The sequence below is a fragment of the Amia ocellicauda genome, chromosome 13, assembly GCF_036373705.1.
Source record: "Amia ocellicauda isolate fAmiCal2 chromosome 13, fAmiCal2.hap1, whole genome shotgun sequence".
Taxonomy (NCBI): Eukaryota; Metazoa; Chordata; class Actinopteri; order Amiiformes; family Amiidae; genus Amia; species Amia ocellicauda.
The window spans coordinates 34,645,022-34,670,206 of NC_089862.1; the positions used below are offsets into that span (position 1 = coordinate 34,645,022).

The 25,185-nt window shown below is 43.9% G+C and overlaps 2 protein-coding genes across 4 annotated transcripts in view; both read left to right on the forward strand.

Moving 5' to 3' along the window:
• Window positions 1–7,204, forward strand: part of cntln (centlein, centrosomal protein) — a 106,204-nt gene extending 99,000 nt beyond the window's left edge. For both annotated transcript variants that reach the window (XM_066720709.1, XM_066720708.1), the window contains one exon: window positions 6,792–7,204. In XM_066720709.1, the coding sequence (XP_066576806.1) occupies window positions 6,792–6,813 (22 nt within the window). In that variant the 3' untranslated portion in view covers window positions 6,814–7,204. The remainder of the gene's footprint in view (window positions 1–6,791) is intronic.
• Window positions 7,205–21,626: 14,422 nt separating this feature from the next.
• Window positions 21,627–25,185, forward strand: part of sh3gl2a (SH3 domain containing GRB2 like 2a, endophilin A1) — a 54,495-nt gene continuing 50,936 nt past the window's right edge. Inside the window, exon 1 of one of the 2 annotated variants that reach the window (XM_066720710.1) lies at window positions 21,627–21,855. In XM_066720710.1, coding sequence (XP_066576807.1) covers window positions 21,811–21,855 — 45 coding nt within the window. In that variant the 5' untranslated portion in view covers window positions 21,627–21,810. The remainder of the gene's footprint in view (window positions 21,856–25,185) is intronic. The other variant, XM_066720711.1, reaches the window with a different exon arrangement.

Genomic DNA, 25,185 nt, shown 5'->3' on the forward strand with positions numbered 1-25,185 from the left:
TGCATCCGGTACTGGTACAGACCCCAGGGGTGGCGAAAGCATTTTTCTCCCTGGCAGTTGCGCTGAGGGGAACCTGTCTAGGGTGCTGATGAAGCTTGCAGTTCCCAGTCTTTCAATCAGTTCATCCACCTGAGGCATAGGGTAAGCATCAAACTTCGAGATGGAATTTAATTCCCAGAAGGCATTACAAAATTGGATGCTTCCGTCAGGTTTGGCAACGAGGACAGTGTGACTGGACCAGTCGCTATGGGATTCTTCGATCCCCCCAAGCTGTAACATCTTTTCCACTTCCGATAGGGTTTTTGGTGCACCTTCTTTCCTGGGACGGTGATGATGTCGTGGGTAGCCAGGTGTGTATGTCCAGGCAGAGAAGAGAAAACCTCCTTGTCTTTCTCTAGATATTAATATAACTCTTGTTTCTGCCTGGGAGAGAGATCTCCAATGGTCCTTCTCTGTGTCTTCACTTCTCTCCTCTCCCAGCAATGTCTGTGCCATCGGCAAAGGCGTTTCCACCTCCTGGGAGGCAGACAGGCATCATTTCCTTGTGTGAAGCGTCCGTGGACAGGTTGACAGCAGTTTAAGTAGACAGCAGCATTTCGTTTGTGTGCTTGTTTATTAGTTTGTGTTATTTGGACTCTGAAGTGAGAACAGTTGGGTGACGTGATGGGTTAATTGGGAAGGCTTTGTGCAGGAGTACAGACAGATGCAGGTTGTCTATGGATGGATGCTGTCCAGTGAGCTCTGACCCACATTGTGGACATCATGGATATGAACCCTAGACTGCGCTCCACCATGGTGGGGGGAGACCCGGGGGCCCAGTTCTTAGGAGAGGGGCTGTTAAAGGAATCTTTGCTGGGCTGAGACTGGAGATTCACCCAAGGACAGCAGTGTTTAAGCATGGCAGTGGAGAAAGCTGCCCAGATCCAGCTGGCGTTTGGTTGCTGTCTGGTTTGTAGGGCACACAGAAGTGATCGGACCAACAAGCACACGTCTCCGAGGATTCGCAGGTTCACTTCCACAAGGTCAACTGAGGATGAAACGCGTCCATTTACTTATTTACCGCTCTCTGCTTTCTATCAGATACATCTATCTATCTATCAAGTTTACTAGCGCCTCTTGAGTAGCCAAGGAATCTGTGTCCCATCCAATTGTGTGTGGCATTTCATTTTAAGCATATTACCAGCTTTAACAGTGTGTTTTAACAGTACAGATTACACTTTCTGTTAGGATGAACCTGAATAACTGCAGAAATGTTACTTTTATAATAATTTACAATTCACTGCCCTCTGTTCTGCTGGGGTCCATTTACTTATTTACCGCTCTTTGCTTTCTATCAGTGTGACCTATAGATAAAAAAAAGATAGATAGATAAATAAATAAATAAAAATAAAACAAAGGCCTTCAGCATTTCATTTAATCCTAGGTGTATTTAGGTCAGAACTTACAGTGCAGGTTTCACAGGTTTTCTCAATATAAATGCAACACACACACAAAAAAACATGTTCTAATTACTGTATCTATCGTCCCCGGAGTCTGTATTCCCTTTCATATAATCCTCTGTAGGCTGAGGGGGAGAAAAGAGAGCAACTTCATCACTGGAGTGTAATTACTGCAGAGGAGAACAGATCTCAGTGGAAATTATTCAGCCTAAGCTTTTACCTGAATTAATTTGTATAGGTGACATTTCCTTATTGTGTCTTCAAACTGCTGCACAGTACAACAGGCTTGACACATGCAGCTGTATTTCCTACCGTTTACTTTTTTAATAGTTTTTAGAAACAATACATGTATTTTACTTCTAAGGACATGTGGCTGTGCTAGTGTTTCATACGGACGCTTTAGCGTTTAAGAAAGCGTTAGACTATGTTTCTCTATAAGAGCAGTCAGGTGACTTGATGTAGCTTAAGCATAGATTTACAATTGATTGAAAGATGCTGGAAGAACTGTTATGGAGTTTTTTTGTTTGTGTGCTTGTTTTTTATTTGTTTGTTTGTTTTGGTTGTCTCTCATTAGCAATCATTGAGCAATATCCACAACGTCAACAAAAGCCGGTTCACAAAATATGTTTTTGTTGTTTGTTTGAATACAAACCTTCGTTTTCAATGCCCAACTGTCCTCTTGTTGGGCTTTGTGATTTATTCTAGTGTGTTTAGTAGTCGTAGGGTGATGATAATTGACATTGTTCGCTTTATTTTGTATCATTTTGTATTACCCCTGAAATAGCCAAAGGCCCCTTGCCCCTGGACCCCAGTGGGGGACTAGTTGTGCCCCAGACCCCTAGCCTGTATGTGAGGGGCTCCATTTCTATATCCCACATATTTTTCTCTCGTGTCTGAGGACAAAATGATCAATACCTTCAGAAAGAATAAAACAAAGTTTACTTCATAATGGCGGTAATTCACAGTGGGAAAGTCTGTTACTGAGTAGTGTTCGTGCCTTCAGGATCGCCTCGGGCACTACAAACAATGGAGCATCATTAAATTGGCGAGGAAAACACCTTTACATTGTCCGTTTTAATCGAAATGAATTACAGCCAGGGCCAGTATGTGAGTTGGATTATTGTGACCAGCGCTTGTATCTGCGTTAATGAATGGCACACCTAGGAGCGTCGTGGTCGCCTTCGAACTACACGAGCTGAAGAGTTGCACGGCTGTTCCAGTACGACGCTCTCCGTCTGCCCAGCCGAGAGAATCCACACGCTAGATAACAAGGACAGAACGTGATGGTCCCTCTGGGCTCCTATTAAAGACTGCAGGCTGCACTTCTTCTCACTCGCTGGCTACCGGACTGTCTCTATTAAAAGCCCTCCTTCCCGTCTGTCCCAGGCACCCGCTTCAGGAAGGCTGATCTCATTCGGGTCTCTCCTCGGGATCTTGGAGATGGATCCTACATGAAGGCGCTTCATTGATTTGACAGTTTTGAGTGACAGGCAGCGGAGGTCTGTGTTCTCCTCCGAGAGCCGCTGAAACGCCGGAAAAAAAAACATTGGGAGCTTATCACCTTATAACCTTCTTTTTTCCGGATTTCCTTCCTTCTGAAATGTTGTTGTTGTTGTTTAAGTCAAAGATTATTTTAGTCAAAATGACTGCAGTCCCCCTGGTGCTTGTAATACAAGGCAATGTCAAGCAATGTGTTCATTTGTCAAATTATTTAACCACCAACAACAGGGATGAGTTACTCAAACTTCCTCGTTCAGGCAGCAGCTTTGTAGTCTATATTCCCCGACTTGAGCAGCAATACAGATCTATAGATGCAACACAAGCAGATCGGTCTTTCGTGTGTTGTTGTGCAAGGGCAGCGTCTGAGGGAAGGGGATCTGATATCATTGTTTATACGACAATAGTTTGTTTTCACGTTCTCTTCTGCAGAAAAGCATGAACAATTATTTTCAAAAAGTCTCTATAGGCCGGTATAAGAAGTTGTTGTAAAAGTGGAACGGAAGACTGCATCTTCAGAAAAATGAAGATTTAATTCAGCAAAAATAGAAATGGCGAGAACCTAAGAAATGTTTTGTATAGTAATTTAATTTGAAATTAACTTGAAATAAATTTTAAAATAAAATGAAACATGCTCTCCCTTCTTGTTCACAAATAGACATTCTTCATCTTTTGCTGCGTATGAATCTTTACATCATTGTGATCATGCCGTTCACACACATTGTTCACAAAACAAGAAAACATTTCACAGAGAGTCACCTGTGTGTTTAAAACAGAGCAATGGTTCAAACTACAGCTGCCACCAGGCGCAGTGCGTCTCTGAACGAAACCTTTTATTGGTGGTTTGCGTAAACCCAAATTCTTGCACATTTCGGTGCCATTTTACGACCTATTTAATGAGGTGGAATATATATGTTTATTAATGTTTTTGCTGTATTCTGATGTATGCAGGAGAGGCACTGTGTTACACACGGCGCCCTCCTCAGAGGCGCAGCACAGAAATCCCAGCGAGCGCGTTGCTCCTTTAATGAACGAGACGCGGAGCAGACATGCCACTGTGTTTCCGCTTGGACTAGCACACATAAGCAGGGTCTCCTAGGTGTGATTCGGAGCAGCGGGGCTGTGTTGCTGCACGGGAAATGCCCCGAAGATAAGTGTAACCTCTCGTATCGATCAGCTCATTGAAGATGAATGACAGTCATGCTCCTATTGCAAATTACATCATTAACACGATCAGTAATCCATGAAGCAGTCGATAAGATGGTTATCTTGCCCTCTTGTCAGCTCTTCACTTTGTTGCATTTTTGATGATGTAGGGCGTAATTATTGCAGTGGCCCAGGCTTTTTATTCAGAGGGGAGGGCTGGGGACACACACATTATCTTAATGGAGTGTCTCTGCTCGGTGTAGCAGTGCGCCATCGTATTCAGGCCGTCCTGTTCTTCTTTGGAAACGCAGTTTAACGGAGAAAAAACTTACACCTTTTTAACCAGACAGGCAAATGTCATACAGAATCATCAGGCATTATGAAAATATATTCTGAAAAGTGTCAAAATCCAGTCCCACTTAGTCTCTCCTGGGCCTTCACGACTCTAAACTATGAGGGACTGGGGTTTTAGCTGGACCAGGTGTCAAAAGGGAGTGGGACTGCCATCAAATCATTCATATTTCTTGTCTCCTCGGCTTGTTTTTTTCTGGAGCTTTTGAGTTTACTAGCGCCTCTTGTGTCACATCCAATTGTGTGTGGCATTTCATTTTAAGCATATTACCAGCTTTAACAGTGTGTTTTAACAGTTCAGATTACACTTTCTGTTAGGATGAACCTGAATAACTGCAGAAATGTTGCTTTTATAATAATTTACAATTCACTGCCCTCTGTTCTGCTGGTGGAAATTGAAAAAGGAATTCTAGCCGTGGGGGGAAAAGTGCAAAACCCGCTTTCTGATTGAGATTATGGCCTGATTTCTGTAGTGCGACATCCTCTTTGCCCAGCAAAATGAGGTGCGTGGAACAACACTGAATCGTATCACAGTGAAAAGTTTGTCACGTCTTTAATTCACTGGGTTCACAGGGACTTCTAAACCCTGTTGCCATTTCCCATGATCCCTTTCTTCTTTTGAATGCGTACTTAATTGATTTAATTGTTCACACCCACTAATTAAGCAATGGAGTGGAACAAAGCTTCCTAAAGACATGTTCTACAAGACACATGGCACCACGATGACACCAGCGCCACCATCAGTATAGTGTGTTTATTCGATTGTGTAGAATTAGGAAGTAAAATCTTTGTGTGGTGAACAAAGGAGTATTATTGGAATATCTATTCTGTATGCCATTGATCCGTCACACTGATTACCATAATGTCATTGTGCTGTGTATTGGGGGGCAGAAGCAGAGTAAAATAAGCGGGAGAGAGCAGGTCAGTGTCGTTGTTGTTTGGGTGTGTGATTTTTTTTCCCCAAATACTGTTCCTGTCTAGAGCCGTGAGTCCTTATTTAAGAACATAAGACAGTGTCCAGTTGAGAGGAGGCCATTGGCCCCATCGTGCTCGTTTGGTGTCCATTAATAACTAAGTGATCAAGGATCCTATCCAGTCTGTTTTTGAATGATCCCAAATTGTCTCTTCAGCCACATCGCTGGGGAGTTTGTTCAGATTGTGACGCCTCTCTGTGTGAAGAAGTGTCTCCTGTTTTCTGTCTTGAATGCCTTGAAGCCCAATTTCCATTTGTGTCCCCGGGTCCGTTTACAGGTCAGTTGTTCTGCCAGGTCCATCCAAGACTGACGTGTTAGGTGCTTATTGTTCTGCCAGGTCTGGGATGGATTGCTCCTTTGTGGGGCCTTACCAATTGTAGGATTTTGGAAATGGGTTGGCCATAAGTGGGCCCCCGGGCAGATTTTTTTACAAAATGGCTTTTAAAATCTCAGTTTGTAAGCTAAGTTTGATGCAAATTACAAGGAAAAGCTGGTCAATTAATTAAAATCCAGCAAAAATGTACCGCCATATTTGTTACCATTTGCCAGTGAAGAAATTATTTTAAAATTGACATTAACACAATAGACAACAGTGATAAACTGTGCGTAAATAAACTAACGTACCCCATTGTCCAGAACGGGAAACTGACTATGAAATATACAACATTTTTGGAGTGACTCTGGGGTGGGGCATTCGGGGGGCCAATCAGATTTCAGCAGGGCCCCACCCCCGGCTCTGCCCCTGGGCTTTATTATCCCGAAATCCCCGGATGTTTGATCTAAATGCCATGCAGTGCGAAGTACAAGAACGAAACCCGCAATCGCGTTGTCAATACTGCGGAGTTGTGTTCAACATCAGCCTCAGTGTAGCCGTTCATGTTATCAGTGTATGTTAACTGTAAAGTGATGTCACCCGCGTCTCTTATCACGGTAATAACCAGGCCTTGTAATTCTATAAAGAAAACATCTTGTCTGCTCTCCGTCTGAGCACTTGTTTTTGATCGTCTGTCATGTTAGCTTTTTATTATGCCTTTACAATTTGCATATCGAATTTAATAGGGTGCCAGAGAAACAATTACAGTAATTGTTTTACTTTGAAGAGACTTTATAAAATATTCAAGTTGGCCAATCAGTCAGAACTTAATGAGGTTCTTTCTTCTCGTGCCCCGGTAAACAATAGGGCTTCCGATGCCTCTGTCGGCTGTTGATCTCCGAGGTGAAGCGCAAACCCGCGTGATTGGCTTTAGCTTTGCAGGTGCCCTTAATACCGAGATCTCTCTTCCGTTTCGGGTTGTAAACCGCATCTTAGAAACAACCCTTTCTGAAGAGTAGCCACACGTCAAAAAAATAACATCGCTTTTGATTGCTTTGTTTCTCTTTGCAGATCCCCTTTGCTACACATTTAATGGAAGCCATGCTAGCAAAGATGAAGGAGAGGAAAGTGCTGACAGAAGAACTGGCAGCGCTGAGAAGAGAAGTCAGCGAAAAAGCCTGACTGCGGGCTGCTTTGTGTTCCACTAAAAACTGTCATCCTCTTGACGTGTTTACTGTGCCAGGAATCGTTCTCTCGCACGTGGGGGCTTTCCGTGTGGAATCTGTGAGGAAGCCCTGCGTCCTAATTATGACCGGTTGCTTAAACGGGTTGACATCCTCTAAATTAATGTCTCTGTCCTTTGAAACCGCTCTCTGCAGAATCCTTCGGACTCGTTTCGTCAGTATGTGTGCAGTGCATCTGCGAGCCTTTTCTGTCTCACTCTCACATTGTGAACCTCGGGTAATAAAGCAACTTTACACTAATTCGCACGGAGTGTCCGTTTGTTTGTTTGTTTGTTTGTTTGTTTGCACTCTCACATTTTCTTCTCTCTTAATGATAATTGTGATTAACCTTGTACAGTCTTGTGTTTTAATCAGAGACGTTTCCTGTTCACTGCATCTGTCCTAGCGCTGTATTAGTAGCTGCCCTATACGTGTCATTTGTGCTCTATGGTCTTAGATTTTGAAGTAAAATGATGCACTGACCCGGTGGAGCGTCTCAGAGCTGCACTGAGGCCAACGCTGTTTGCCGTGCGGAGTGGGGTAGGAAAGAAATTGCCTATTCCTGTTTGGGTGAAGAAATTAGTGCCTGTCGAAGTTTCTTAATACAAATGTACAACATACATTAGCGGATTCACACTGGATCTTCCTAAATGGCACAGTGCAGCCGCTGGGAATGAACACAAAGCCTGTGACTTCCTTTGTTGCTGCAGAGAAGCGTGACAGGTGCGATGCAGACCCGGGGATACGTGTTCACAGCCCTTCTCCGCAGGCACACTGACACATCTGACAGCGCCGTGAGCCGACCTGGGGAGCTGATGTCGCCTCCGTCCCAGCGCCGGAATCTCTGCGCTGTAGGCGTGACGGCACACTTCATCCTGCGAACGTTCGATTCGCATCCTGTCCAGGTCAGGGTGTGAGAGTTAGGAGCGTAAGAATTCATTAAGTCATTGTTAGTTACCCTGTCTGTATGCGGGCCAATGTTTTTATGACGTTCTCGCAAAAAGCTGGGGATGCCTAGGCCTGAATCCACCGAGGAACGTCATACCCCTGGGGGACGTGTCTGAAATCTGTCGCCAGTCCATCAGGACTGAGTGCAGCTCAGATCACACAACACGACAGCTGAAACCGGCCAATAGGAACTGTCTCCTGCACGTCATACAGCCGAGAGCCCTGACTGCAGCTCACCGGCCGGCTTGGAGCAGGTGACCTCGACGGCAGCCCGCGGTCCAGCGGCCACCCTAATTGGGCGAGCGGTTCGCTGTGTGTGATTGAATAAGCTGTGTGTGTGTGGAGGTCAAAGCAGTAAGTGTATTGATTTTAAGAAGCTGGTTCTTATTGAGTGTGTCCTTATCTCTGTGTGAAGCGCCCCGTCAATCCCAACTGCACTCCACGACTGGCCGCTGTGTTGCCCGATTAATTTGATTTGATACAGATGTGAAATAAAAGGTGCTTTAAAATCTGAATTTGTATTTTCTTTAGTTGCACAGTTATCACTTTTTTTAAATGTGAACCAGTTTAAATTATATATGCTGTCAAATCCACTGCCTTCGCTGTGATTCGTAGGTTCCTATTACTTTGTTCAGTCTTTTGCAGAAGACCCCAATGGACCCCCTATGAAGAGAGACAACAGTGGACCTAGCCCTCAATTCAATATGAAAGGTATGTATTTAACGGGCCAAATACCATCGTTATTACAGCTCTAGTTTCGTGTTTAATTGAAAGATACCTGTGGAAACCTCCTGGGTTCTGGCCCTAGGGTTTAGCTTCCCCAACTCCCGGCCTGCACTTAAACTCCTCGGGGGGAGAAAAGGCAAGACGAGGATTGTGTACGTCAATTAAAAATTTTAATTACTAGGACTGGTGAAGTGCATGGTTTGGATTGGTGAGTCAGGCACCGGTGTAAGACATTCCTTTAGCAAAGCAGCTGACTGGGCAGACATGTCACAATCTGAAGAGACCTTGAGCAAGCTTCAGAGCAACATCAAACAGGCTGTTTTGTTTTGTTTCCAGTGTTGGGTGAATGTGCAGAATAACTCACTTCTGTGGTTCCGCATCATTTTCTGAACGCAGCGCTTCGTAATTGACCGATGTTAAATGTTATAAGGTTGTTATAATGGTAGTTGCCTATCAAATCAAACTTAAAAGGTAAAAGAGGCAGGTTGCTTCATAACGAATGGGTTTTTGGGATCCGTGTATCTCGTCCTGCATCCCTCCCAGGTTTATCGTGGAGTGGGGGGGAGGTTGCAGTGCTGAGTGGGCTTGAATAATAATAATTGGCTTTTCAAAATCTGGGAATCAAAGGAGAAGGATTGGAATAAATCTGTTTGATTAGGGAAAAAGTATATAATAAATAAATAAAGCTCAGAGTGGCAGCTGCACAAATATCCAAGGTGTGTGTACCCAAGACAAATTCTGGTACTTGTACAGATTCGGTCTCATGTAATACGCCTTAAATATGTTAGACGCGCGATGAAGTCGCAACACTCGAGGCAATAGGTCTGTGGCTTGTGTGTGTGAGCAGGCCCCAGTTTTCCCTCAGCGATTGTGTAGAGTTGTGTGGCGCGCATCAGCCATTGTTGTGAATGCATTCGTATTCTATAATAAGCCGCCGGAGATTGTTTAATATCTCGTTTATATTTGGACACACTATAAAGTATTTACCATATCAGAAGGGTATCTTATGTAACATCCCATCTGCTTTGCATTTCCCCATAGCTTGCCGGAGCTGCGGTTGCATCTGTTACTGCGTTGGAATCGGTTCCTCTTCAGACCCTGAACTTTGCGTTACAACAGGAAAAAGTTCTGTATTTTAATGACCGTCTTTACATAGTCACTGCTAAATTTAACATTTGTTTGGTCATAAATTAACAATTGCTAGAGAGAGAGAGTCGTTGCTGCTCTTTTCCTCAGATGGTTTGCTAGACTGTTCCTTCCTTGCCCCCAACTTCTGTTTCTTACAGTTTCGTTCGTTTACTTATTTGTCGATAGGCATTGATTGTTTTTGCTACTTTTTATTGTGGCGTCTGATGTTTTTTTACCACGATGATTTGCTCAAAACACGGCTTAAAATATTACAATCCTTCAGTCGCATTGTCATGACTATTTAGGAAGCGCAGTGAATGTAGTTGAGGTGACTTTATCTGCTGCAGGATTCAACACAAAGATCCAGCAGCTTAATCTCCCCATGAATCTGGAAAGACAAACAAAAATCCCCGTAATTGCGTACTCTGAATCGGCATTTATTCACCAGGCAGACCTCTTCGATTGACGCACACAGCTCTCAGATTGTAGAGAGAGAAACTTGTTTAATTTACTTGGTCCTTTCTGTATCTGGTAGAAAGTGATGACTGGTGTCTCTTTCCGTCCAGGGAAAAGCAAAGTCATTGCTGGTTAAAGATGTTTCTTTAAAGGCATAATGTTGCATCAAATATTCAGAGGAGGCAATGAATGGACATCAGGACCAATATTGGAGACTGTCATTGCGGTTGTTTGACCATAATTAAATAACACGTGGCCTTCAGCGATCTCAGGCCTGACGGCGACTGGGAGTGGATATATTTTAAGAGACCATATTTAGTCTTTCGTTCAAATGCATTCTTTTCTCCTTTTTTCTTTGTTTCTTTCTCTTTTTCTCCCCCCCTCTCTTTTTTTTTAATAACCTTATGTACAATTATCCGTTCAGGAATTAACAAGAATAATTCAACTTTTTATCTCATCAAATTTATGCTAATGATGTCGTTTTCCTTTATCTTTTTATAATAAAGGATTAGCACAGGACTGTGTCTCCGGCAACACAGGGACCAATTTATCTAGGATCCAGGATAAGGAAGCCCTGGTGGTTAATTACCATTAATTAACATAGTTTGCATCTTTTCTTCTCGGAATCCCCAGGAGCGCGCTATTGTCAATATTTGTCCCATTTAAATTTGCAGTTTCGAGTCACTGTCCTAAAGCATAATGCTCCTAATGACAAACATTAATAACTCAGAGAATGATTGCACACAGGGAGGGATGGAGGAGGGGGTTGTGTAGTTATGCAACGGGCAGGGATTGTCGTTTTCAGTTTTTTCTGACGCGTGGCAGAGCGCATAGTCAACATGTTTGCCCCGCGCCATCCCTCCGACGCCTCGCTATTGGTGTGACATATTCAAATGTGGCCGTTCCCCGAGGTTTAATTAACCTGGTCTTACACGGCTTTACAGTGAAGATGTTAAAAGATACAGAACGAACACTTCAAATCCGTGGTGATACCAAATATAATTCCACATCCTCTATAGGAATGGGGAATGAGTCTAATCTACTTTTTCTCTCTCTCTCTCTCTCTCTCTCTCTCTCTCTCTCTCTCTCTCTCCCAACAATCTCATTAAAAAAAGTCTCATTGGAGAATTACTTTGATCAGTAGTTACAAATGCAAAGTTGTTTTTGCTCCCTCTCTTCCTCTCTCCTTTCTTCCTGCAGACGCGAAGTACGCCGCAGCGTCGTTTTTCTTTATCCACCTGTCCCAGTTTCCAGGGCTTCTGCCGCGTCGTCCGGGGGGGGGGGGGGGGAGGTCAGGAGGTGACGGGCGCCGCGATCGATGCAGGGCCCCCACCGCGCACCCTTGTGCTAGATACGTCGCAAATCCAGACGGACGAGTACAAAGGGAAGCGGCGGCTGGGAGACGGGGAGAGGTCCACCCTTGGATCTGCGCGCAATTAACGAAAGCCTTTGTGTTAATTATGGGAAAACAAAGAGGGATGTCAGCGGAGGGGCTGACGTTGATGAGGTTGGGGGCAGCGCTGGGCTTTGAGGAGAAAACTTTAAAAGTAAAGAAAACAGGTGTGTGTGTTACTCCCAGGTAAAATACACGCCCAGTATTTCTCGTTATGTGTGTTACCTTTTTCAGCATCTGCATTATCTATGACTAGATATTCACCTTTAAATGGGAAAGTTGAAGCCACTTTTTGAACCCACTGAACTTTTTCTCTTTTTCTTCCCCTTGTGCTTCTGAATATATACTTTTTTTCATTGAGTTTCAGATCACGGACGTGTTTTTTCTCCACTGAACTCAGACGGGAATTCTCAAAGCTTTTTCTTTTGAAATGGTGTTTTATTTAGGCTGTAATCTAAGCTATATGAAGGTCTCTGCCTTTAAACGTAACAAATGACCTTCAACCCTCCAAGTCAGGTCAAGTTAGGAGCTAAAAAAAGGTGATCGTGAAGACTGTGTTTTTGTAGGGGAGAAGCACACGGCCCTCATTCCCCATATAGCAGTCCATGGAAACTGGCTGTACACTTTTGTCCAAAACTCCACGGCACATACCGGGAGTCACGGCATCCTTTACCGAGTGAAATTAGCTGGGAAAGTGGAAGGTGTTGTTCTGGTGTTTCTGGTTGAACCGTTTCATACCTCGAGTCGCCCAGAAAGGGATTGTGCTGCGAACTCTTCCTGCCTTCATTAGCTCTAACAGCAGTGGTGTACCGTGTTCCTGAAGTGAAGAAAGTCTGCAGCCGAGCCGAGACTGCCCCCTGCCCGGCGCTTCCCCCTCCGGCTCTTAATTATGTCATTGAAGCTCGTCGTGATCAATGAGATGATCAAGGGACTGTCGCAGGAGTCGACATGGCAGGTAGAGACAAGCGCCCCGTCGTCCCACGGAGAGAGGGTGACAGTGTAGAGGGCCTTCGCCGTAACGAAACGAGCTGCCTTTACGTGTATGATATGTATGCAGCACAATACCATGCATGGAGAGGAGAAGACCTTCACAAACAGTGTCTGGTGGTTTGACCTTGTAGACTTCAGTTTTGCAGCTCCTTCGCTTTCTGCTGGGCCGCAGTGCAGGAGAGGGGTGATAGAAATAGGGTGAAACGTACTTGAAAGTTAGGGTTCTGTTCTCCACTCCATGTCTGTGGACGATAAAGATTTCTACAAACAGGAAGGAAATTACCCACAGCACCTGAGTGTGAATTAGCACGGCTTCCTGATACCGTACATCTGACCCTCCGACTGGTGCGCGTTGAATGATTAGATTAGAGGAGTAAAACAGGAAGTCTGTGTGATCCAATCTCAATCCAGAATTGCCACAGTTCACTATTCGCTATATAAATCAAGCCCATTAAATAAAGCTTTTACTGTTAACACCGAGCTAAAGGGCTTCTTACAGGAAGCGCCGGCTGCTGACGCTGCAGGAGAGAGGGGCGGCCAATAAAACAAGCGCTTCTGTCCCGTCAGGGGGGCATTAAAACCGCTTCACAGTAAAAGTTAGGCGTTAATTAAAACTCTGCTTACGAGGTGCGGATCTGTCCAACTGGACCTGACGTTTTGGACGGGAGGGTCTGTGGATCTTAGAGAGAATCTTTGCTCCTAGACATAAGAACGGGTCACTCCATACCTCAGCTCACATCGTGGTCCTGGTATCAGTGCATCCCAGATGGATTCTTCCTTCTCTGTTGTCTCCCGACCCGGACGTTTTAAAGTGGACCTGTTCTTCGCATGTGTTGTATTTTGAGGCCTTCAGGAGAGCCGATGTGTTTGGTGGCTTTGAGTCCTGTGTGAAAGACGGGATTGTTGAGGGACGTTTTTGAAGGTTCGTCTGTTGGTTTGGAGATGTGTAATTAGTGTTATTGAAACTAGTTTTACGCTGGAGTTTGCTTTGGAGCAATGTGTTGGGACACTGGTTTAGAAGTTATTATGTGTGTTTTATTATATTGGACATTATGACACAATTCTAACACACCTGCCCTTCTAGTTCCAACTTCCCTCGTTATCCTGCCCGCAGCCTCAGTACAATGTTAGTCAAATTACCCCCTGAAAAAGTAGCACACCTTAGGTAATGCTGGTAAAATATTCATCCCTCTCCGTGGCGAGATAATGAGTGAACAACAAAGGGCTTTTGTTAGCATAACATTTACTGCAAACACAATCGCGATCCAGACCTCAGGACAAACACGCGGCGCCCCACAAACAAAGCCAAGCGCCGGAAAGTATCTGTGGGACCAATTAAAGCGGCAGGTACATTTGCATGTTTGAGTGGATGTGCGATTGTGAGGGAGGCGGCTGGCATCCCATTAATGAAACTGTGACAGATGACCAGGCCCTTTTAAAAGCTGTAAGCACTTTTGTGACAGATGACCTCTGGCGCCTCTGTTGACACATCGTCAGCATCCGGAGAGCCGGGCTCCTGTTGTGAGTCCTGATACCTGAGAAACCCCCAATAGATAGCCTCCCATCCCGTCTTAAAGAGACAGGAGAGCCGCACCGTGTTCCAGATGATCGGGGGCTGTTTTTACAAACCGAGGATCGACCTGGGAGTCAGAGCTGGCAGCTCAGGTGTGTGTTTGTGTCGCTGACCTCACCGTTCTGCCTCGCTGCGTTAAAAAAAGACAGACGTTTGAAAACAGCTTTCGGTTCCTTCAAAGGATACTGGAATTAGGCGGAAGATGAAGTGCTTGGTTTCCTGTCTTCGTGGTTCCTCATCACAGAACTGAAACACCAGGATTATGCGGCATCTGTTGTGTTGGACAATAAGGGGACATTTTGTGTAGTCGGGGAAATGAGGAAAACATGAAGAACGTGTTGCATTGACCAGATAAATGTTTCTTGCAATTGAGCAAAGTGCGTGTCTATGTGTGTGACCAGGAATAATACAAATAAAAACACATAAAGAAACTGAAAAGATTTGATCTCGAAATGCGTCAATATCTGCTCTTGCACTATAAATGATATTCATCTCCATGTCCAGGCCGTTCAGTGTCATCAATCTTCCTACATCTGGTCTTTAATTGTGAAGGGATGCTCTTGTTTGTTTGGCACAATGCAAGATTTTAATGTGGAAAAAGAAACGGACGCTACATTTGAAACACAATCGTGTGCTTTACGCCTGGGTGTAAGCTTTGCTTATATGATACCAGCTTTCTCTGCATATATGCTTCGTCTTGCAAGAATCCCTTGGTCTGCGTTTAAGGGACATCTTTCCTGATGCCTAATGAAGGAACGCATGATTGAACAGACAGTGACTCGCTGTCTGAGGGTCGTTCCACTGTCCGGTTGTGTTTCCAGACGGGAGCTGAACTGCCACTTTCTAAAGAAACCGCTGGATCAGCACCATTCACTACACAAGAAGCCCTGCAGGAGATCTTAGTTCACTCTCAAATCCTGCATATTGTGGGGAACTTTGTAAATGTGCATTTGACTTCTACTACTTTTTTGTAGTTTATAATCAATTATAAGCACAGTACACAGTCAGTTATTGTCAGCTGTATTAATCTGTGCATCGTTGATGATGGGGACTTCAATGACACATTTTGTCCTATAGCTAATAAGCAACTGTATTTAAACATAAAGTTGTAAAGAAAATTCACTAAACTAGGATTGTTTTTTTATCTTCAGTGAATCACTTTTATTATTCAAATCAACACAGTCAAATAAAACCAATTGCCAAACATGCATCAAAAGTAAAATTACTGACAATTACTATGGGCCATCTTGATGCCAGATCATTTAAATTACACTGAATTTGTTCACCTCGATGTTTTTCTTAGACTGAAGTTTTTTGCTGATGTCTATCTATTCACTGTTTCACCACAAGATGGGGCTCAATCCAAACATTATGAATAACCAGTATTAAAGGCATGTGCCATTTATTTACACTGGTCCCAGTTACACATGAGTTTAAATACAGTCAGATATCTGCGGAGACGGTTCGTTTGCGTTTCTGACCTCTTGACCGAGAAATCCTTCCGCACACGGCAATTAGATGCATTTAAGTGGATGGTGATGATAATTAATTATTATTGACAGTGAGTGATGATGATGATGATGATGTTAGAAGATAGTGAGCTGGAGTTTGATGTGAAACTCAGTGAAACAGCCGCTCTGATGGTGTGATCAGTGATGTATGGCTCTGAGCGACTCGGTGCTCTTCTCTCTCGCCACACGGGGGCAGCAGCGACTTGGTGATGGACAGGGCCCTTTGATGACGTCATTGTGCCTCTCTTATAAAGTATTTATAAACCCCCTGTCTGCGCCATATTAGAAGATAGAGATGTGCGCCTGCAGACATTTCATTGTGTTATTGCCAATCCAATATCATTCTTACCAGTTACATTCATGTGTTTATCGTCTGCATTATGTCTGTGTGTTTATGTCGGTGTATTGGTGATTATATCTCTATATATATATGTTTGTCGGGGGGCCTATGTATGTATTCATGCTTCTTTGTGTCATTTCCAGAGCCATAATGGGGCACTGGTAGTATGCATTGATCAAATAATTATACAGAGAAATGTTTCTACATGTCTGAAATATATGTGGGGGCCTGTAGTGCCTGAGAAAATAATAATAATATCTCCTAATTTTCACATCCATTTATATAAAACTATATTAATATTAGAGACAAACATGTCCAGTGTTACAGCTGGGGAGAGGTTGTGGCACAAGTCTCCCCTCTTAAATGGCATTTAGGATTTGGATAAGCAATCTAACACAGAACTGCAAAAGCATCTGAAACACAATACCCGGACTGCCATTGTGTAATGCCTGGGGACACAATTTGTCCCTCTTTTAATCGAACACTGCAGTTATATCACATCGTGTAGCTCTTATGAAGGTGTGGTAGAGAGAGCCGTGTTCAAGTAAAGTGTGGAATGAGAGGATCCTGCCATTGAATGCATTACTGGCTGGTAGTTTTACAGGGAAATTTTGTTAGATGGTAAAATAACCAAAAGCATGCGAACAACCCTACAAAAACAGATACTGTAGTCATATTTGCCACAGTATTACACTGGACAGTGAGACGGTTACCCTAATTGATTTGTAAAGCGTTTATTTGTACACATTACATTTCCAAGTCTCCTCAGATCCTGACGATTCATTTCGATATCAACACTCATGCACAGCAGAGAGCAGAGTTGTGCTTGTGCAGCGGCTCCTGCGCAGTCCCCGGACCACCTCTGTGCGCTGCAGGGGTTTCTGGCAGGTGAATTCCTCGAGGTGACCCTGCAATGCAGCACAGAGCGCATCAGCCCCGGCTTCAGAGACCTGCAGCACAGCGAGAGTCCTCTCTCACCCACAAACGTCTCCATCTTCCATTTGGGATTTTAGAAACCCTTCATCTGTCTGTTTCTCTGTCTCCAGCCGTTTCTTTCTCTCTCTTAAATAATATTTGTTTTAATCAACGAAATGTACCGCTATGGGTGTGTGTTCCCATTTCCTTGCTCGATTATATTCCCTGAGATACATTTAGTGGGATTCAAACTCGCCCTGAATGTCTCTGAGGCCTTGATAAGATCAGCCATAACATCTTCAGTGTGCTGCCTAGAGGGAGTACAGTGTATTCTAAAAAGGGGAAAGATGGTGAAATATAGTAAAGAGGCTTTATGTAACCAAATCCAAAGAAAAAAGAGAAACATAGCATTGAATAGGCAGATATTATTGTTTTTATTATAAGAACATAAAGTGTCCAATCGAGAGGAGCCCATTCGCCCCATCGTGCTCGTTTGGTGTCCATTAATAACTAAGTGATCAAGGATCCTATCCAGTCTGTTTGTGAATGTTCCCAAATTGTCTCTTCAGCCACATCGCTGGGGAGTTTGTTCAGATTGTGACGCCTCTCTGTGTGAAGAAGTGTCTCCTGTTTTCTGTCTTGAATGCCTTGAAGCCCAATTTCCATTTGTGTCCCCGGGTGCGTGTGTCCCTGCTGATCTGGAAAAGCTCCTCTGGTTTGATGTGGTCCATGCCTTTCATGATTTTGAAGACTTGGTCCCCATGTAGTAATGGGAAGATTATGCTATGAGGTGTCCCGTCTTTAAACTGTTTTTACGTCGTTCTGGTCTTTGATCTATTGGGAAGGTTTGACGTTTTACATGTGTTTCCACTTCAGGCGGCAGAAATCATCATTGTCCATCAAACTGCACTGAGTCAGGAACTATACATAGAACATGCAAGGTGATTAAAGAAGATCTGCTAATAAGAATTATAAATGAAAATGACACGTATTAAAATCTGGTGGTTTTCTAATTTTAAAAGCTTCTCTTAAACCTTCACTAGTTCTTGGGCAGATTAATAGACTCCCTAATTATTCCTAGACTGCACTTGATAAGACTTGGCAGCGTGTTTTCAGCGTACTGCATTTCCTCACTGAACGTATGCTATTTTAGTTTGGTACTTTTCTAAATCTATTCAGGATCATATTTCCAAAGTAGCAAGATTATCAGGGCCAATAATGAACAATGTCTGTCTCCAAGGATTAGCCAGTTCCTGATATATTATTTTCCTTTTAATTTCAAATGTGGGGTGTTACTATACTATATAAGGATTGCAGACATTGTGTTTTATATCGTGGCACAGTTCTGGTCACTTTTTATGAACAGAAACCTGCATTCAAATCAAACATTACAGAGACATTAAACAGACACAAAAAATAAAACAAACTGGAACATTTCTCAGCATATTATCAAGGCGCCCACACAACCTGTGAAGTGAAATTTGATGCTGTCGAGCTTCTCCCTGTGAGATCTGTCATCCCACTACACAACCAGTGCTGCCATTTCTGAGGCTGACAACACAGCCGGCGTGGACGGCAGCTGCTCCTGTTATTACAGGGGTTAAACGAGGGGGAATGCATACAGGGATGTAACCGCAGGCCTTGTTCACTTTCTTTCCATAAGCTAAAATAAATCTGTAGTAATAGAACAGAGCATAACAAGATTGTGTTTTTGGAGAACTCTGGAGAGCTCTTTGGTCTTTGCAAAGTTCCCTTGTTGTCTGTAGAAGAAGAAACACAATAATACATGTTTGTTGTTGTTATTTTTAGTAGTAGTAGTAGTGTAGTAGTATAATAGCCACAAAGCCTCTGGTATCTCCTGCCATTCACCAGCTGTCAGTCACACACTGATCCCCGTATTACAAGAACCAATAACTCTCAACACACGCTCACAAACTGCACAGGAACAAAGGCCCTGTGTCTTAAATAAGTCTACACCGTCAAAATGGAAAGCTTCAGAGATCAGACGCCTCAGTGATTCAGGGTTTCATGACCGGATCGTGTTCAACACAAAACCGCACTGCAGCGCAACGTCTTCCCCCCAACAAACACAAAGCACTTTAAGAAAACACAGAGGAGTGAAAACATGTGAACGCTGTCGTGCTCCATCTAGAAGAAGCGAGGGGACCTTTAGGAATGACGCTTCTCCCCTGTAGCCCTCATTGGTGTGGGTAATCAACCGTCCTTTACTTCATATAGCACTCAAAACTCCTCCCACAGAACTTGTGTTGTTTTAAAATATAATTACATGCCCGTTAGATACACTGCTCCTTCCCTATAAAGTTCTGCTAATCCTCTCCACATTCTTGTGCTGCCGAGCGATTCTTCTTTTTCTGCTGCTTCTTTCAATTTTCGTTGACTTCATGTGACCCCATTAAGGTGAAAAGGAAAGCCAGGCAATCTTAAATATAATCTAGAAAAACAGATCCCCTTTCTAATCCCGTTGGAAGAAGTTTATGACAATCATGTGTTCAGAAGCTATGCTCCTCTTCTTTTTCTTCTTTTTTCTTTTTGATCAGTGTAACTAGCCATGGAGTCTAATTTAGGCATTATATCATAACCCCTTTAAAATGTAAATATGAGCCTAGCAAAGATGGTGGTACAGGGCAGCCAAAAAGTAGAAGAAACATGCCATACCAGGCTAAAACGTATCATACAGCAGCAAGAAGTGCCATATGGCATAAAAAAGTGTGTTGGGACAGAACATAAGACAGTGTCCAATCGAGAGGAGGCCATTCACCCCATCGTGCTCGTTTGGTGTCCATTAATAACTAAGTGATCAAGGATCCTATCCAGTGTTTCTGAATGTTCCCAAATTGTCTCTTCAGACACATCGCTGGGGAGTTTGTTCAGATTGTGACGCCTCTCTGTGTGAAGAACGCTGAAAGCCAATGCTGAGAGCCTGCTCTTGTCCATGGTGCTGAAACTGACGCTGCGCTTTTCTACTACAGATTTTCTTTCCTTTTCTTTTTTTAGATCGCCTGCTAGCTTTGATAAGATGATCTAACAGGGAGGACTCCCAATAAAACCATCAATGTATACTACTTGGGTGGAAAAGAATGGGACAGGTAATTTGTCATGCTCTGACTTTTTTAGAAAATAAATATAAAGAAACAAGTAGAGATGGACAGAAAACTAGTTTCCTGTTGACTGGACTGGGTTTGTCTACAGCAGTGTTTCCCAACCCTGTCCTGGAGGAGCCCCTGCCCTGCTGATTTTTTTTCCAGTCGAGCTCTCAATTGCTTAATTGAACCATTAATTGAACTAATAATGTCCTAAATCAGAGCCTTTTAATGATTTTAAACGGTAGGGGTTTTAAGTTAAGTGTAAAATTGTATAAAGTTAAAGAACCAACTTTTTAGATCACAACATTTTAAAAGTAAAATCGAAGCAGATTATAACTTAAATTGAGGGTTCAATTAAGTAATTGACAGCTCGGTTGGAACATAAGCCAGCAGGGCAGGGGCTCTTCCAGGACCAGGTATGACTACAACTACACCTGCGTGTCAGTCAAATGTTTTCCCACACCCTTGTCCCGACTCCTCTGTCCATCCACCTGGACTCTCTGGTTTCTCCTGGGCTGAATCGGTGGACACAGAAAATATATAACTGATAAATAAGTGTAGTTTAATGAACATGATATATTAAACCAAACAATAGCACTGTTTCACATGCAGGGTAGGAATACTTTTCACTTACAATTTATAGTAATGTGAACAAAGTAGAAATATAATGAACTATAGTTTCAACTTTACACATTATTAATGCATCATTAAATACATTGCAGCAAACACATGTCGATGACGATTTTGGTGTGTTTGTAAGAGCAATTATTACTGCACGTATAAAAATAGGCAAACGATGTTAGGGTATATTGTTAAAAGTGTAGAATTGAGAACAAGGGCAGTGATGTTCAGACTGTACAATGCACTAGTTAGAGCTCATCTGGATACTGTGGACAGTTCTGGGCTCCACACTTCAAGAAAGATATCGCTGCTCTAGAGGCAGTTCAGAGGAGAGCAACCAGACTTATTCCAGGTCTGAAGGGAAAGTCCTACTGAGAGACTGAGGACCTGAACCTTTTCACCCTGGAACAGAGGAGACTACATGGGGACTTGATCCAAGTCTTCAACATCATGAAAGGCATCGACCACATCAAACCAGAGGAGCTTTTCCAGATCAGCAGGGACACACGCACCCGGGACACAAATGGAAATTGGGCTTCAAGGCATTCAAGACAGAAAACAGGAGACACTTCTTCACACAGAGAGGCGTCACAATCTGAACAAACTCCCCAGCGATGTGGCTGAAGAGACAATTTGGGAACATTCAAAAACAGACTGGATAGGATCCTTGATCACTTAGTTATTAATGGACACCAAACGAGCAGGATGGGGCGAATGGCCTCCTCTCGATTGGACACTGTCTTATGTTCTTATGAGACTCTGAAGGCGAACTGAGGTCTGTAGGCTGGATTGTGCAGTCGGACAGAAGGGACACACCGAGCTGAGCTGCGTGCATTGTGTGCAGTAGTGCGCGGCTCTAGATGCGTGTGTCGTTTCAAACCCCGCATCTCCCGCAGTCCTGCCTCTCATCCGCGCTGTCTGCGCCTTTAAGGGGCGGGTCCGGGCCAGTGACGTCACGGGCGTGTGTCGCACCGAGTCTCCGCGACCCCCCGCGCAGCGCCAGTCGCCCCAGAGCCGCGCCGGACACACCGCAGCCCCGGACACCGCGCCGGACACACCGCAGCCCCGGACACCGCGCCGGACACACCGCAGCCCCGGACACCGCGCCGGACACACCGCAGCCCCGGACACCGCGCCGGACACACCGCAGCCCAGCACAGCCATGTCCGTGGCCGGCCTGAAGAAGCAGTTCCACAAGGCCACTCAGGTACCGGCGCGCCGCCACAATGTATCCGAGCGCACTGCCGTTACATTGACACATTGTATGCATTTATAAATGTGTGTGTGTTTATGTATGTGTCTGTATGTGGACATGTGGCTTTTGTGCAGTTGTGATGCTCGGGAATGTGCCGCTCCAGCTCTGCTGCCTCCATTGCGCTTCAGCGGGACGCACTTCGCTCTGGACCCGACCGATGAGCTCCTGCAGCCGCTGTGTGTAGCCGCAAACGGCCGCTGCTTCCCCTGCAGCCACCGCGTCCATAGTGCTCGATGATGTGTGATTTTAGTGGGATTGTGAGTAATTAACGACTGGTCTGAATTATGGAATATTTTACTTAAAAAACGTGAGAAAAAAAAAGCATTATTATCAGGAGATATGGAGCAGATACTGTAATCTCATTGGCTGTCGTCACTACTAACAGGATAGGAAAAACAACATGCCGGATGAGGCTACCCTTCATATGACATTTCCATAGGAGAGAGATCAGCCTCAGCACCAAACCAGCGCTATCCAGCATCTGCTACTGCTAATAAAGTGCATTCTGATGTGGATTTACTCCATAAGCCCGTCCTGCACAGGAACATTAAGTGAGGTAGCATTTTCAAGGATATTCCCTGTACTTTGGGATTGCACTGCATTTCCCCTCTCCAGTGTCATTGATGCAGATGACTCCTGCCAGCTTCAAAAAGCTCACACAGTGAGGCTGCTTGTGAGCACAGTTCCTTTGCTTCGAGTCAGCTGTTTATAGCAGGACGCACACTTATGGCCTGTTTTGCCTTGCATGTTGCTTTGAACAGGACAGCTGCCATCATTTGCTTGCAGTCAGAGTGTGAGTCACAGAGAATCGGAAAACAATGATTTAGTTTGGTGTCAGGGGTGAAAAACAGTATAGAGGTGGCACACGGTTTACTTCAGTGGAGTCAGTCTCATAATCAACAGAACAGCATTCCTAATAGTGAAAATATTGCAGAGGTTTTAATGACAAAAACAACCTTAGGCAATAGAATGGTCATTAGTGGGATTAAAATCGAAATGGGAGTCAACAACAGACGTGCACTAGTAAGAATTAGTGGTGATGTAAGAGTCTTTGCTGCATTATCTGGTGTGCTCTGAGCGCAACACGACTGTAGACGGTACCAGAGTGCATTCTCCAGATTTGTGTCGGTGCTGTTAGGAGAGCAGTCACCCGGCCTCCAGCAGGCCGAGGCTCCGTGTTTATGTGCTGAAGTGAATCCTTTTGCCAGTAAAATACCTGGACGCATCATTTGTACAAGATTGAGTGGTTAGTGTTTCGACTGCGGGACAAGAGCCTTTTGAACTGATACTTTGATTCAGTTTTGTTGTTGTTGTTATCAGCAGTAATCAGATTCATAGCGTTGTTTCTTCATCAGTGAATAATAAACTCGATTTTCTTTTGCGGTGTTTATATTTAAGGCAGATGTGTAAAGGAGAACCGTGTCCGCTCTCACAGAGGCCTGTCAGACCCACCTGCCAAGCGGATAACTGTGTCAGTCAGAGCAGTCAAACTAAACCGAGATCTGTAAGCACACAGGTGTCCAATTACGCGTGTGACGAGAGGGAGCATAATTGATTTGATCAGGTTTAGCCACAAACCAATACAAAATACTTATTTTCTAGTCTTAAGTCATCCAGATGAATAACACTCACTGTCATTGTCTGTATGACTATTAAACCTGCTTGAATTGTTCATAAATCTGGCCACACATCCAGTAAAATGCTACTTACACATCCCAATACAAACATCAGAACGGTAAAATTCCCCTCAGCCTCCCGAACGTTTACCTTCAGGGAAGATGAGGTATTCGTCACCAGCCTGTAACATCTCCCTGGAGCTGGACTGGGATGTTTTTGCGTGGCATTTGAAACTGTTACTGTATTGCACATCCCTTTAAAGCAATGCAGGCAGGGAATGTCTGTGTTAGACTGAGAGTCGGGGCGACCCGTGAGCGGAGGGAGACGGGTGACCAGAGAACACAGAGCGTCAGAGAGACAGATACGCTCCCGGCATAGCTGAGGACGAAGTGAAGAGCGGTTTGCCCAGGCTGTGAGTCATAGTACTCATCCAGCCCCCCTCCCCACCTCCAAATCGTGTCCTCTAATGAATGCGGGCTTTATGATTTGACATTTTCCCCCTAAATGCCTGAAAGATCTGTCAGGCATCTAAGTCCCAGGGCCACATCGGGGGTCAGAGATGTAGACGTGACTGCAGCGTCATTGCTTTGATGTTTTTCGGAGGTGGGGGGTCGAGGCAGGATTGCACGGACTGTAAATCTGGCATAAAGGCATTTTCTATACAGAAGAAAGCACATGTTTATTTATAACATTCGCTTCCATGTGTTTTTTCGATGCATAAGAAGCAACCCACACGAGCGCATTAAAACAGAAAGATAAATACACACATTATAGGAGTCTTTAATTTTTTTAATCTCTGCCATTTAAGGGGTATTAGAAAGATTGTTTTGTTTCTCAGTGGACCCATCACAAAGTTATTTATTATGATTGTAGCCCAAATTGTCAGTTATTTGATATACTGTAAGGATCCCATAGTGGTTTAGACCTTGATAGGTATAGGAGACATAAGAAATGGGTTAAAAACGTATCGGTGAATCACAGTCCTGACCTGGATCATTTGTTTCTCACTGGAGGAGAAACACGTTTGCAGATCTGGCTTTTCATTTATTCATTTATTGTGTGCTACTTTATCCGTTATCTAATTGCTATGGTAATCTGATTCTGTGCAATATATTTGGGCTCTCCTATTAATCAACACTGTAATATTATGATGACCAATTCCTCTCGTCCCTCATGATTAATTACTGTGGGAATCATGTAATGAATTCTGTATTGTGACTGAGAAAGTGCTGTTAATAAATACTGTTAGCAAATGTGTTTGGCATCAAAGCAGCTCCCTTTCCCCAGTTGGATAAACAACAAACAAGTAAGGCTTAATATCTAGCATAACAAGGAAGTGTGTTTCACGAAGGGTCAAAACCAGTTTTTCTTTTCACCGTATTTGAGAAGTTGTGGCGTTGACTTCATTTCCAGGAAGTCTGGGTGTGTGTATTTTGGTAATCACAGTGAGACTCTGCATTTGCTGACATTAAATAGAAGTTAATGTGTCGTGTGGAGAGTGTTGTCTCTTCTTGATGCCGTCTTGTGCAGTTTGGGTGCAAACTGTGTGAAAGGTCATCTATTATACAGTAAGAGACACTTCACACAACATATTAACTGATTATTAATCTCACACATGTAAGGATTAGAAGCACAAATAACTTTAGAGGAAAAATACATGTATTA